This window comes from Pleuronectes platessa, chromosome 3 (genome assembly GCF_947347685.1).
Source record: "Pleuronectes platessa chromosome 3, fPlePla1.1, whole genome shotgun sequence".
NCBI lineage: Eukaryota > Metazoa > Chordata > Actinopteri > Pleuronectiformes > Pleuronectidae > Pleuronectes > Pleuronectes platessa.
In genome coordinates this window covers 15,993,209-16,006,753 of record NC_070628.1, presented here as the reverse complement: position 1 = coordinate 16,006,753, position 13,545 = coordinate 15,993,209, and the positions used below count along the sequence as shown (strand labels likewise).

The following is a 13,545-nucleotide window of genomic DNA, read 5'->3' as shown; positions in this document are numbered from 1 at the left end:
GTATGTCATACAACACCGGTTTCACTGAGAGTTGATAAACACTGCCCGTTTTGCTGCAGAATGACTTGGCGAGGATTTCTTGCAGTTTAAAGAAAGACAACATTTCAGCGGATATCGAGTACAGGAGGAAAAGTAAAAAAAGAAATCTGGCATGATTCAAGCTGAGGCCAGCGAGGGCACGGTTACACGTATACAGTATTTCACATACATGCTATTCCATCTCTCAGCACAAATGGGAGGGATTTCAAGGTAACTAAGGGCCAATAGAAAATAAATATAAATATACCAGATGTGTGTAACTAAGAAGTGGGGAGCATATGCTGATCTTCTATTTTAACAAATTTGTGTATATTTTCACATTTTCTGATAATGTTTTGAATGAAAAACATTCACATATTTGGCTTTAAATGCAACACTAACCAAATGTGAAGGTTTGATTATAGATACAGCACAAAAATTCGCCTTTTCCCTCGCTGTCCTGTTTGTGAGGTGCCTTTTTATCGAGGTGGGTTTCCTCCATTTTACGTCCCCTCTGAGGACATGTACTTATGGCTGTCTGCCTGTGGTCCTGTGGTGCTCCTGAGGTCTGTGTGAGGTGGTAGTTTAGGCCGGGGAAGTCAGCGAGTGTGGTCACAGAGGAGATAACTGCACACACACTCGCCCAGAGGCGCCCAATCTGCATCGTGTGTCTGTCTGTCTGTCCTCCCGCCCCCACGCTTTGTTGGAGGATTCTTCTTTAAAAATGGAAAGCGATAGTTTGCGACGATAAAAGTTTCAAAAATGATTTAGCTGTTGTGTGTCTGCGCACGTGTCTCCATGTGTTTTTGTGTGTGTGCGTGCGGTTGTGAAGGCTCTTTGTTTTCTCGCCTTGCATGTGTTTGTGTGTGCCCTCGGTTTCTTCCACCCTGGCATTGTGTTTGCCCTACAGGGAATGCCACTCAAAATGGGCAGAGCGACCTTTAACCCTCACGCTGCCAGCTCAGCGTCAGGCATAACTCTCCGTTGTACGCGTGGGCCCGTCTCCCATTAACCCAAACTCTGTCAGGCATAGCAGAGATTAAGACCCGGCTCTCAGGAAGCCATTTGGAACAGACACCTTTTAACCCTAATGGGATCAGAGTTGCATAGGAAGCCACTTGGAGCAGCCATCCACTCTTAACCCCTATAATGCTACCAACTCAGCACAGACAAGGCAGAGTGCACAGGCAAAAGCCCAGCTCATATCATGCCACAGGGAGCGGGCAACGTTTAACCCTCGCGGCGCCAACCAAGCGCAGGCAAAAGTCCAGCTCACATGATAAGCAGAATTAAATCCGCAAGCTTCAGTGTCCCTGATAGGGAGCTCACTGGTGCAGAAATAGGATAGTAATGTAACAGGGCTGGTTTCCCATCTGCAAAGAAGCATGCCGCAGACGTTTGAGATGTTCCAACTGCAAATGACAAGGTGTGATCAGGGGAAGAGTTTTGTATTTTTTATTCAGGGAGTAAGAGAAAACAACTTAAGATACATTAATTGATTTGGAAAATGATTTAATGAATTATACACATATTTTGAATTATTCAGGAACACAACATCCAAGAAGTATTTTCTATATGAAACCCCCTTGTTTATTCAGTTAATCGTATCAGTCTTTATGTGATTTCCCCACAAAATGTCAAGTTTTCAGGAACAAATTATTTACTGGCGTGATGAGTTCTGAGTTGCAGTTTTGAAAGTTTTCATAAAGCCAGGTTTTTAGCAAACCTCATCTCACGGTTTAATGATTCTTCAATCACAAAGTTTGGAATCAACAAGATTTAATACTTATCCTACCGTGCTTTTCAAAATAAAACTGGCTGCGGTCAAAGCGTGTAAACATGACCCAACACATGTCGAAACCACTGCACTTCTTGTGTTTCTTTCCTGTGTGAAGGTTAGAATGTTTGTGTGCTCTGCCAGGGCCAGGTTCAACAATCTAGGAAGCGATCAGTCACACAAAAGAAGGGAATAAATTTACAGGGAAGTTATGGAGAAAAGTGCCAAGTGGCCCCTTGGAAATGATAAAGTTAATACTAAAGGATGGTTCTGAATATAATTGTCACACAAACCGTAGCCCAGTGAGAAACTTTCCGTTCAATTTAAGTACCAGGGCATGGGTTGCAGCATGTGTGTGTGAGAGATTGAAAGAGATAGAAGAAGGAGAGAGAGAGAGAGGGAAAAGGGAGTTTCTGCACTTGCCTGTCTGGCACCGGCCGAGTGAACGAGTGCACAAGTTTCAGTCTGGGTGAGTCAAGCTGTGTGAGAGAGAGGCAGCGTGAAAAGGAGGGGAGAGGGAGTTCCATGGTGAAGGGAGCGCGGGGGGGGGGGGGGGGGGGGGGGCGAGGGATGCTAGAAGATGGATAGCAATTGAGAAAGAGAGAGCGCAGGCGATTGGTAAAAGCAGAGGGGAGACGCAGCAAAAGGCGGAGGGAGGGATGGTTGAAGTTCAACAACATTACAGGCCACAGGAAGCGGAAGCACAAGTGTTAGTGCGGGAGAGAGGGAAGTAGTGCAGAGTAAGAGGTGAAAGAACTAAATGAAGGATAAGGAGGAATAGGTGATGGTGGGGGGCACAGAATGAATGTGCGAGCCGGGCTTGTGGTTAAGCATTTGCATAAAGGGTGAGGGCACTCTGCCCGGCTTTTGGGGAGAGGTTGGCATCTCGCCTCGCCGACTGGCAGGACGAGGGTCGGGGAGAAATAAAAGAATGAGGGGGAGCGAAAGAGTGAGAGAGAAAGTCTCTCAATAGTGCATCTCTTGTGTGGGGAGAAGCAGGCCTTGGCTGCTGCCGGCGCAGGGCATGGAGGGGGGGGGGGGGTATCGGGTTTCATTATCTGCTTGATTCCTGCTGTATTTGCTAACCATGTGCTTCAAAGCCCTCGCTGCAGCTGTAGGCAGGGCAACCGTGGCCAGTGTGCCCCGCTGGCATGTGCCGACTGGAGCGCGGCTGTAGGTGTTTGCAACGTGCGCTTCGGTTACAGGGGTGAGACAGGAAACGTGAGACAGGAAGCAAGAGACAGAAAGTGTGAGACAGGTGCTGTACTTCTCTGTGGCTGAAGCACAAAGCTGCCAAACTGCCATCACCCCTCTCTCCCACACACTCACAAACACACACACACTAACACACACTCTCTCATTGTGTATCACACGGCCCACTTGACCTTATCAGGAATGGCTGCCCTGGTCGAGGGCAAATGCTTTACTCTCTTTTACTGTCGGAAAATGCCACGCCAACAGTGTGTGTGCGTGTTGTTGTTTGTGAGGTTTAAGTGTGTGTGTGTGTGTGTGTGTGTGAGTGTGCATGCCATGGTAACGCTACACAAACCGTTGTAATCTAAACACACATACGAAGTCGTCTCCATGCATTCACTTAGTGTAGGCCTGCATGAAATCCTATACGGCCCCATCTCGCTGCGGCCACATGTTGAAACGTTTTTTATTAAATCATCGTTTGTTACATGCTGCGCCAGAATCTCCTAATTTAGTTTGAAAATCCATAATTTTGCCCAGTTTTATTTATACTCTGATAAGATCTTCCCTGGGAGAAACATTCTTTCTAATTGACAGCACCGTTATCTAGATTAACAGTCAGTTTCGCATCATCTTAAATAAGAGTAAGTATTATATTTCTCTTCAGCTCTCTTTGCAGTTCCCACAACACATTTTTGTGTAAGAGTTAAAGTTTTGAATGCCGTCCACCCAATCTAAGCCAATAAACCTCAACTGTATTCAACAACAAATGATCATCCTAAAATGTTTTCTCAGTAGTCCAAATTGAATTTGGTTCTCCAAATATTGAAAGCATTTTCAGGACATGAAATGGGAATCTTACTCACTTGTGGGGTTACAGTTATGTTTATAATTAAGTGTATAAGGTGGAATTCATGCAGACGAGCCAAAGTCGTTGAAATACCACACAAACCTCAAGAAAATCCTGGATGAATTCATTTTGGATGCCTGAATAAAACCCCAGAACGGGCTTTCGATCTGATCCTTGTTGTGCTTACATCTGAAGCTGCAGCAGTCTGCCCAGACAAATCCATTGCACAATCTTGGAAGTATATTTGAGTGTAATATTACCCAGGTCTGCAGTCATGTCAGAAGCCCCGGCTTGCTATCAGTCCCCGTGTCTCTGGAGCTGTTTAAAGCTCGCTCGCTCTGTCTTCCCCTCCCAGCCTCATGCCACAAATGGCTTCCAGACTTTCACACATAGTAATGCTTCAGTGTGTAAACAGGCGTAATTACAAACGATGCACAGACACACTTTTAACATCAATCTGTGCTGATGGGAGAAAAAGGGCAGAAAGAGGGAAAGGAGTTTTTTGTCTTCCTCTTCCAGGGAGGAGAATGGATGAAAAGGTTTTTGAGCTGGATGGAAACGGAGAGACTGGCGGTGATGAGAAGTTAAGGAGGAAATTTTAAAGAGGAATAATGTGGGTCTGTTTGTGAATGCATGTGTGTGGGCTGAAATAAGAGAATAAGTGAATGAAAGAAGGAGAAAGAGGACACTCCCCCCCCTCCCATTTCCTTCGAGTTTCCAGGGAAATAGTAGTTTATATCAACTTAACCGTGATTATTTTATATCCCTGAGGCTCGTGAGGTTACAACCCATCACCTCTTAATGGCAGGGTGTTACTCACCACTACTCAGGCCTGCTCAGTCCTCACCTTACCTCTCTATTTTTCCTTTGCTTCGAACGGAAAGAAAACATGGAAACTTCACTGTGCAGCCCATAAAAAATTATTTCTCTCCCACTTCCCTTTTCTTTTGTAATGTGGACCTAAATAACCTCATGTCCATGTTGTGTAAAAAAAAACCAAAGCTCCCTGTTTAATATAAAGTTACAAAATATTTAATACATAAATACATATGTATTTTTTAATATCTTTTTAGGTACAAAGTAAACTATAATGCACAATATTTCTTTCCAACTCAAGAGATCAGAGTACACAAACACACACACACACACACACACACACTCACACACACACACACACACACACACACACACACACACACACAAATACACAGTCAGAGGAAACATTATTTAGAGCTCTCACAGTCTAACCCTTACATCATCATGTCAATAAGTGATTTTACACAGCAGATGTCAATGATGAATGACACACCCTTACACACGGTGTCATTCATAAGCTTGGTGTGTGTGTGTGTGTGTGTGTGTCTGTGTCCAACCCTTAAGGAACGTTTTGATCCAACCTGACAAAAAACTTGACAGTCAGGAAAAAAAAAAAGACTCCACCTGTATCTGGCCTTCAAGGTCACACTAATAGCAGTGTTTAAAATGAAAACACTTATTTCGGTAAAATAAAAATATTCACAGGGCAAAAGGCTCATATGTCAATGGTTTTCCTGTTATTCCAGCCAATATATGGGAAATGAGACAATCATAATTATGATTAGTAATTATAAAGAATTAATATTAGTAACAATTATTATTATTATTATTAAAAAACACATGAAATATGTATAACATTAGGTATAATTCATAAACATATATTTTAAAGCAATATAAAATTATTATTATTTCAAAAACGTAGAAGTTTCAGATTAAACAGCAAAATTAAATGTTGCTAATTATTTAATTAAAGAATGGGATTTATAGTTTCAATGAATTTACTCTTGCAATTCTTTATAGGCTTGGATTTTATGTAGTGAATTTATGTTTGTAAAAAATTACAATTTTTAAACCACCAAGTCATATTTTTTTAATGTTTTGTTATTTAAGTCATGTTGGTGGTAAATATACATAACATAATTTACTGTAATATTAACAGTAAATAAAAACAAGGTGAATATTTTTACAATTTAAACGAGATTTTAAGACTGACTGGAAATTTGGATGAGGATTGATATTTATTCATTTTAATTGTGTGTGTGGTGTTTTTTTTTGTTCTAATTGTGTGTTTTATTAAAATGAGAATGGAAAAATAAAAGAAGAAACCAAATAATTAGCCTTCATGTGTGTAAATAATATAATGTCAGAACGCTGGTTGCCTGCAGCAGTCTCACATGTAATAGCAGGTGACTCACACATCCTCACAATGCAGGATGTGGCAACAAACAAATGCACGACCTGACCTTTTTCTCTGCACGTGCCCCATGTGTACGTGAACACTGACATTTATTTGAACACAGTACATTATTAGCCGCTAATTCATCTCAGGTAATTGCTTACTCTCTCTTGTTGGGATACAGGCCCAATAGGTCACAGGCAAAAATAACAGTTTCCTAATGTAATCATCCACCGGGAACCACTAGATGTATTTCTTTAAACACACATGAAGGTGTTGTTAATAGTCAATTAGTGACGTCCACATGTTAAGTAGGCGACATGAATAAATAGGCGACATGAATAAATATGCTTTCACTTCAGGAGGAGAAGCTGCTTTAGTGCGGTGGATTGTGTTTGCTCTGGTGGATGTTTGCCTTTTAACAGATATGAACAGAGGTCGCGTTCTAACGCTGCGGTTGTGTGTGTCCGCTCCACCTGTTCTCCGCATCCACCTGCTAGTTCTTTTTCACTTTGACTTTTTTTAAGGGATCAATTTTGACCCTTCTTGTTTGACGTAGGCCCGCGCGTGAGGGACTGGCGGGGCTCGAGCGCCGCCAGCGGAGCGCGAGCTGGAGGAGGAGGAGAAGGAGGAGAAGGAGCCACGTTAGATTTGAACTTATTTCATATTCAAAGCGGGTTTTACGCTTTTATTTTTAAATTTATAAATAGAAGAGTTACTGGGAGATGGCCGAGTGAAGCGTGAGCTCACCGTACGTACAGGTGAACGGACATAATGGCGGCCGGTGTCAGAGCGAATGATGAGAATCCCCGCTGAACGCGATGACAGAGGTGGGTTTCTATCTTAGTTTTCATCTCCTGGTTAATATCCGTATTTTAAACGCGTAAACACCCAGTTTGGAGGCCGTTGTGAGCCGAAGGGCAAGCCACGCTGAGGAATAGAGTTTTTCCCAAATGATAATATAATTCAGGTTAATTATTGTTGTTTGATTAGTTAAACTATCTGGAAAGCTGGCATCACCTGCCCCGGGCTTGAAACATAAATTCTAGGCCTCTATCTTACAGCCATCTTGTGTTCTCCACCGCTGCACGTTCCGGCTGTTCCCTCACAAGGTGGATTTACACTGGTTTAACACCACCAAGCTCTTTACAAACAGAACTCTCAGTATTTTTAAAGTGTTCCCCCCTTTGTCTGTGTGTTTTTGGCAGTGGCCGCTGCTCCCAGCTTTTGGCCCTGTTAATAAAAACCTGAGGTGGTGTCTGTAATGTCTGTCCTGCTCTCTGAGTTGTGGCCTGTCAAGGGGACACACACACACACACACACACACACACACACACACACACACACACACACACACACACACACACACACACACACACACACACACACACACACACACACTCGTTGTGCCCAGTCTGCTGAACAAAGGTTGTAGTTCCTATTTTCTTTCCCTGCAAGAAGGAGCGTGGCACAGGGAGATAAGCTGAGGTGTTGCTCAAATGATTCTACCTGCAGAGTCCAGAGGCAGAGGCCTGAGGGGGGAAACTGCCCCACACCCCTGGCCTTGCCCCCCGAGGAGCTCTGGGCAAATGTGGGTTTGAAAAGGTCAAAATAAATATATATATAAAATTTTAGTCTGGCACAAAGACTTGTTTCTTTTCCAAAGTCATAAAAGAACTTGCCGTAACTGGATGCTGCACCCCGACGTCAGTGCCCTGGTTAGTGTTTGGTGCAGCATATGATCATCATAGGCCTCGCGGTGAGTTTGAAGTTATTTTCATTGTTGGATTTCATGTTTCGTACAATATTAGAAAAATTAGGTCTTGCTTAAATTATTGCAGAGTGGATTCCCACACAGTGGCAGAGGCCTGAGCCCAATACACGTTGTTCTGTCTGCAATGAGCTAAAGGAAGTGTGGATTTGAAAATGCCCTAAAAATGGATATTAAATATCAGGACAGAGTGAGATTAAAATTATTTTTATATTCATAAGATCAGGTCTTGCTGAAATTATTGAAGATCAGAAACCTCCCTTCGTTTTGCCCTGAGGAGACCCCCCCCCCCCCCCCCCCCCCCCTCCATTTACAATGAACTGAAGGAAGTGCAGGTTTGAAAATGTCAAAATAGGGACATTAAATATTATTATGATATAATAAACATATATTATGCATATTATATATAATAAATATAAGACACAGACTTATCTCTTTTCCAAAATGATACCAAATCTCCAAAGTCAAAGTGTTATGTGCAATTTTGTGTTTAGTCAAGTTTATGATCCTATTAGGCCAGACAATGAAATTTAACTAAATGTGATTAAGTTCTTTTTGATTTAGATTGTTTTTATGGATTTGAATGTTTCATATAATATTATAAGCTGAGATCAGAGCAGATACCTGCAGTGTCCAGTTGCAGAGGCTTTAGAAACTGACCTAATAACCTTCAGTCTTTCAAGAGGAGAAACCCCCCCTCTCCAATGAGCTGACTGAAATCTGGGTTTGAGAATGTGAATAAAAAATGGACATTAAATATTAGGATGCCAGACAGACATTTTTTTCCTCAAAATCATAAAAGATCTGGCCTTACCTATTATACACCAACGTCATGCCCGTGTTATGCTCTTGTGTATAATTTGGTATTTGGTCCGGTTTATGATCATATTAGGCCTGGCAGTGGATTTAATTGAGGTTAATTTGACAGAGTTCATGTTTCATATAAATATTACATTGTTTAGTAACACAGATTAAATTGTAGTCTCATGATAGGTTTCTTTCACATTTCATTTTGTTGTGCAAAAGAAATGATAAGAATTATGTTACTGAGAAAATATTGCAAGACAAGAACGACAAAAGCAAATGTGTGGCTGGTTCGAATAGACAAAGAAGTGGTTTGGATTTCCCTGATAGTGCTCTCCTGATTATTATCATTTTGTCAGTAATGATATGATAGGGTTACAGGAAGTGACAGTAATACCTGTCATATTCGACTCCTTCTCTTTGTCAGTGGCCCATTAATAAAAATATCCAGTAATAAACACACCTTCATTATTATTCTTCATAAACACACACATCTCTTAATTTCATTTCCTCATTCCTCATCTCCGTCCTTCCTACATTTTCAGTGCTGCGTATGTTAGCATGAACAATCGGCACCAGGCCCGGCCCGGCCCGGCCTGGTCCAGATGGGGTCTGCAACCCCCCCAGCACTAGCAGTGATGAGCCAGTCGGCCAGCCAGGCAGCCATCTAGCCAGCAAGCTACCCACCCAGGTAGCCAACCAGTTATTCACCCTGCCAGTCATGCAGCACTTTCAGCCAACCTAACAGCCAGGTTGCCAGCCAGTCAGTGGACCAGCCAGTCAGTGGACCAGCCAGTCATCCAGGCTGCGGACTCACTGTCAGACGCTGACAGGGGGAAGAGGCCAGGCTAAATCTGATGGTCCTGAAAGCCAACCAGAGGACTCTGGCCTTTGTAGGGCGTTCACAGACAGCCTGTCCCGTTGCACAGCAGGGGGCTTCATCCCACAATCAAATGGCCAGGCCCTCAACTTTGCCACATGACAAGTTAGCTTTTTGTGGCTGCCCATTGCTGAGATTCCAGATTTGACAATGTCTTCGTGATTCCTGTGAGCCTCGTCGTTTATTTCTATTTCACTTGGACGGCATAAATGAGCAAATGTCGTCTTTTTTATGTAATCAGGAAGCATGGCATTTAAATACCCTTCTAATGGGTATGTATATGTATGTTGTTCAGGCCATTAAGGACATTATTTTACTAACAAATACATCAGATTATATTGAATTGATCCTCAGTGGGAGCCTTTGTCTCTCACATATTTCTCCCATGGTGCACTGGGCACAGCCTGTCCCTCCGAGGTCATGCAGGTCAGCCAATGGGGACGAGACAATGTGCTTGCCAGGGCAGCTATACTGCCTGGTGCTCGCTCACGTTCTGTTGCAGTTCAATCCCAATTACGTGTCATTGTGTCCTTTTCCATAATGTAACAAGAGGAATATATGGGCAATTTAGTGACTGCGGGAGGAGACGATAATTCTTTTCACTAGTACAATGATTACCATATCTGAATCTGAGAGCATTAGACTAAGCTTTCTGAATTACAGAGAAGCAGAATAGTCTGTTTTAGACAGATTGATATCCGCTTGCCTCGGTAAACAGCTTTACGTGTACAGACGTCTTACAGGAAGCCGTCCACCGCAGCACTTTGCAGCCTTCATTGTCCGCTGAATCACACACAAACGGGATTGCTCTCTAATTTGGTAACAGAAACTTTTAATGTGTTTCTGTGTGTGTGTGCGGCTGGTGCCATTAAAGCGAAGTCAAAACAAAACAAAACAAAAAATAGAGCGAACGAAGGGGCCAGTTTGGATTTGAGAGTACATTTTTGAAACAGGAGAGGATTTTTTTGGATGGTATTTTTTTGTTAGGGGGGCTAATGGGCATTTTCTCCCCCCTCCTCTCTTTGTTTGTGTGGTAAATCCAGGAGCAGCTGCTGGTCCCAGGGTCTAGTGGGATTTTGGGCCTGTGTTTTCTCATGCCATCCCATGCCAAGGTGGTGTAACGCGAGTAGCGAGAGAGGGAGAAAGAGAGAGAGAGGGGTGTTTCTGTAGGGGAGGGTGTGTGTGTCTGTGGGGGGGGGGGGGGGGGGGGGGTTGCAGTTGGAGAGCTGGTTTGTTGGTAGCGCTGTGACCACGCCGGTGACGAAGGCGATGTGGGGGTGGGGGGGGTTTAGGAGGCGGGCGCTGTCTGGATTGGATGCATGTAAAATTAATATCCTCTGGACTTTGCCTTTGCACTAGATTGGAACTTGTCTATTTGGCTAATGACGTGCCTTCTGCCTGCACCACACACAATCCCACCCCGTTCTCCCCCTCCCGCCTCTTCCTCTCTCTCTCACCATCTCTCTCTCTCTCTCTCCCCCCCTCCACTACCAGCCACCAACCAACCAACAAACCACCCCCCCCCCACCTCTTTGCTTCTCCCTCTGCCATCGCTCTCTCTCTTCCCTCCCTTTCAGTGTTGGGAGCGTGCGTATTGGCTGGGCTGTTTGAGACTCGGTGCCAAATAGGTGGGCCCTCTGCGTGTTGGCACAGACTCAGTCAATGGTTAGAGAAGGAAAGTGGAGAGGAAGAGAGAAAGAGAGGGACAGAGTTGGAGAGAAAGAGGGGGAAAAAAGAAGCTGCACTCGGGTTTGCCAGCGGTCGTGCACACTCTTCCAACATTGATTCGGTCCTCTTGTTTTTTTGTTTTTTTTCTTCCTCTTCTCCTCTGTCTGCACCCCCCTTTCTCCAGCTCTCTCTATCCCTGTCCGTGAGTCTTATGCAGATCCTATAGAACTGAACCAATAGCTCACGCTGCTTTGCCAACCTTTTTTTTATTTTTTATTTTTCATCAAGATCTTTTTTTTTTCTACATATTTTTGCAAACAAACCAAAAGGCTTGTTCAAGTTTTTGACAGTTTTATCCTTTTGTTACGGCAATATTTTGGTTTTGCACGGTCAGCGCTTTAAAAAAAATCCTTTTAGAAAGAGAGATTGCTGAACTTCTACACTCTCCTTCTGTTGTGCTCTTGAATAGCACCTCTTCTGCAGCTCCTGCTACAGTACCTCCTGTGTTCCTGTGCTGGTATTACACTGCGCCCCCTTGGCCTGCCTCCTCTTTCTCAGCTTTTTCCCCCCTGCTGCTTTTGTTGGACAGTTTCTCAGCTTCTCTTTTTGCTTAATTTTTTCCCCTCCTCAGCCTTTTGTTTTCTAAAATACGCTGCATTACCCCAGCAACTTTTGACTACACTCCAGTTTTCTAAACTGGTGGTGCATTTTTAGTTTCTTTGCAATCGGCGGGTGAATTTATGATGAGAGAGCAAAATGGTAACTACCATGTTATTCTTGTTTTAATTACATGTGTTTTTCTACGTGCACAAATGTTTAATGTTGTGGCCTTTCAATGTAATGCTTTGTTTTTGCAATATTCAGATATTTTAGTTTGAGTTTTAAGATTATATCAGCATTTTATTAATTTCAAATTATAGTTAGTATCTGTATTTAGCTTTTTACAAAATGTTGATATAAAATTGTATTAGTTGATGGTTTTTCCATAATTAAAAATGTTTTTGTTTTAGTTTTGTAATTGGTAGAGGCAGAGATATTTTTTCATTCTTGACACATTTAAAATTTTTATATTTATTTATTAGCAGGCTCATGATTTTTGACAGTAATATAATTTAAAGAAAACCCTCACAGTAAGTACTTGAGATATTTTTTCCTCTTCTGTTAATTCAGGCTTTCATTGTGTTATGTGTTTTGTAAAATGTGTTCAATGTGATGCGCGTCAGGTGTAGAGTCTCTCTTTCTCTGTCTCTCTCTCTCCCTCTCTCTCTTCTCTCTTTGCCCCTCTCTCTCTCTCTCTCTCTCTCTCTCTCTCTCCCTCTCTCTCTCTCTGAACCCCTCGCTCATTCTCTCCCTCCGCTCACACAGAGCAGGCGCTGCTCCTCCATGCTGCGCGCCGGTGCTAACTGCCTCTCTTCTCTCTTCCCTTCCTCACCCCCACTCCCTCTCTCCCCATCCTTCTCTCCCCCATTCTCCCCCTCTCTCTCCAATGCCTCCTCCTGCTTCCCCCCACCCTCTCTCTCCTCCACCCTCCCACCTTCTTCCTCCCTCATCCAGGATGAATTCCACCCCTTCATCGAGGCCCTGCTGCCCCACGTCCGCGCCTTCGCCTACACCTGGTTCAACTTGCAGGCCCGTAAGCGCAAGTACTTCAAGAAGCATGAGAAGCGCATGTCCAAGGAGGAAGAACGCGCAGTGAAGGATGAGCTGCTGGGGGAGAAGCCAGAGATCAAACAGAAGTGGGCCTCGCGCCTGCTGGCCAAGCTCCGTAAGGACATCCGGCCTGAGTTCCGTGAGGACTTTGTGCTCACCATCACGGGGAAAAAGCCCCCCTGCTGCGTGCTGTCCAACCCCGACCAGAAGGGCAAGATCCGTCGCATCGACTGCCTCCGCCAGGCCGACAAGGTGTGGCGACTGGACCTGGTGATGGTCATCCTGTTCAAGGGCAGCCCCCTGGAGAGCACGGACGGGGAACGGCTGGTGAAGTCACCACAGTGCACCAACCCTGGCTTGTGCGTCCAGCCGCACCACATCGGAGTGTCCGTCAAGGAGCTCGACCTCTACCTGGCCTACTTCGTCCACACGCCAGGTATGTGGCCAAACTTACACTAATAGAGAGGGATGCCAACACATATAGACTCCATACATATGCACACACTACTACACACACATTTACATAGCCATACGCATGTACACACAGAAACACAATTACACACTCGCTTGTGTGGTACATCATTAGATAGAGGAAATAGCAGAAAGAAAAAATAAATAAAAACTGATATATTCTAAAAAGATATGTTAAGTAAATATTTGAAATAATAACAAAGATACCTGATAAGGATAAATGCAAATTGTAAATTCGAAAAGTGTTAAT

General features: G+C 43.7%; 1 protein-coding gene across 12 annotated transcripts in view; it reads left to right on the top strand.

Moving 5' to 3' along the window:
* Positions 1 to 13,545, top strand: part of LOC128437050 (nuclear factor 1 X-type) — a 108,699-nt gene that overhangs the window by 28,607 nt on the left and 66,547 nt on the right. For 11 of the 12 annotated variants that reach the window (XM_053419046.1, XM_053419047.1, XM_053419039.1 and 8 more), the window contains one exon: positions 12,729 to 13,260. In XM_053419046.1, the coding sequence (XP_053275021.1) occupies positions 12,729 to 13,260 (532 nt within the window). Of the gene's footprint in view, positions 1 to 11,000; positions 11,934 to 12,728; positions 13,261 to 13,545 lie in introns of all 12 variants that reach the window. The other variant, XM_053419044.1, reaches the window with a different exon arrangement.